At 41.8% G+C, this 1,967-nt stretch overlaps 1 protein-coding gene across 1 annotated transcript in view; it reads right to left on the reverse strand.

The window, feature by feature from the left end:
- Window positions 1-1,967, reverse strand: part of LOC101862247 — a gene marked incomplete in the record, with an annotated part of 51,534 nt that overhangs the window by 25,500 nt on the left and 24,067 nt on the right. The window contains 1 exon segment of the mRNA XM_013091475.2: window positions 542-972. Coding sequence (XP_012946929.1) covers window positions 542-746 — 205 coding nt within the window.

Here is a 1,967-nt window from a genome sequence, read left to right on the forward strand (position 1 = left end):
CTAATGATTTGAAGGGGGTCTACTTGTCTGCTTACAACTCCCAACCACCGACAGACCAGATTAGTCCAAGCTTTATTTGAGTAAAGAGAAGCACATCGATGTAATGATGGTCATTTAGTGCTACGGAAAAGTAAGATATATATAGAGAGAGACAAATCAAAGAGAAAAAGGTTTAGGGCTTACTATGGTCGCCCTCCAACCACCCGCAGTGACCGGGTGGGCAATGACATTTTTTTTCACGGAGGGGACGGGGGGTACGAAATTTAAAAAAAAAGTGGTGGGGTGGGTGGTATTCCTTTGACTATGAAAGCATAATTATGGTCCTTTTTTGTAGAAAGGGTTTTACGGCACCTGCAACACATTAAAGGCATATCAGAATAAAAGTTTTACAAGCGAAAAACAAGCACAAAGAAAAGAATAAGAAGAGACAGGATGTTTTACAGGAAAGAAGGAGAAAACCACACCAGAGCACCCGTCAAACACCCACAAATCATGGACATTCATGGAGTTATCCCCTAGACACAGACAACATTCCACTCACGTGAATCTTCAAATTTAAGGGTGGTGCAGTCATCGAAGTCCACATCATCACTAGCTGGTATACACTCTAACCACAGACCAGCAAACGATCCACTACTAGGCCCATACCATGTAGGCACGGCGAACGCCAGGACAAACACCAGGAAAATAAAGTACATAAACACCAGGGCCACTTTGTACAAGGTCGACCGGTAGCTCCACTTCATTTTGAGGCAGGCGACTGGAGTTGGATTCTCAGGTAAAAAGGTTGAGCGATAAGAAAAGTGTGACTGTTAGCTCGTCACTCAGACTTGTGCAGTGCAGTTCCTCTCAAGACGTGAGCAGTTCCAAACAAGGGGATGTGTGGCCGATCTGTTGAGAGGAAACTAGGACACGTTGGTGCAGCACACAATCAGCTTTGAACACGCTGACTCAGAAAGGACGGTCTCGTTCCTGATTGGAGAAGGGAAAAAAATAATATTCAGAAAATTTAGTACATGTTAAACGTGTAAAAGTATTATGGCTGGCGTTTTTATTTCCCTCAAAAGACAAACCTTAACACGGTATCTACTAACAGGAAATGTCCTAATGTTTATACACTGAAAATCTTAAAGTACATTTTAGCACAATTCATCAAATTTGGGGACCCTAACAAAATGCTAAATGCCAATAAGACACATCTCGTCTCTGCTACTTGACAGTACTTGGCACTGTATCGTAATGACTAAAGAGAACTTGTTTATTTATTTGAGTGTATAAAAGCACATAGACACAATAGCTGTCATTTTGAACACAGAAATAGTAAGATGAACAGTAACCCCCCCCCCCAAACAAAGCAAAACAACAACGGGAAAGCAAAGAAGTAGAACCTACCAGCCGCACTCTCTAACCACATGCAGACGGTATGAAGAACATGAGTTTCTAGTTTCAGCTTTAGTAAGAGTTTTACGGAGCTTCCAACACAAATACGTCATATACTCGTAAGTGTCGAAGATTTAAGGTGTGACTAGAGAGAAACATACAACGAAGAGGAGAAGCGACACGGACGATAAATGTTCATTAGGAAAGAAGGAGCAAACCAGACCAGACCACCCGCCAACCGCCCACATGTAATAGTATGACTAACTAACGATACGACTCAAACTGAGCATATATCCATCAACACTAAACAAAATGGAAGAACTTTTTTGTATGCCTAAGTCAATCAGACTTTCCGCTCCGACCCGATTATGTAGATTCGACTTATTGAACAAGTGTCAACGCATCTTAGACGAACGTCCTTGTCGGGGAAAAGCTCTAGACAGGTTGTAAAATAAGCACGTCCCTATCGGCACAGGTTAGTTTTTAAAAAAAAGTTTTAGTAGAGGTTTTACGGCTCTCGCAACTGCATAAGGTCATATGAGCGCCAGAAGATTAGAGGTGTTACAAGAGAGTAACAAACATAAGAA

Source organism: Aplysia californica, unplaced genomic scaffold (genome assembly GCF_000002075.1).
Source record: "Aplysia californica isolate F4 #8 unplaced genomic scaffold, AplCal3.0 scaffold00037, whole genome shotgun sequence".
Classification (NCBI taxonomy): Eukaryota; Metazoa; Mollusca; class Gastropoda; order Aplysiida; family Aplysiidae; genus Aplysia; species Aplysia californica.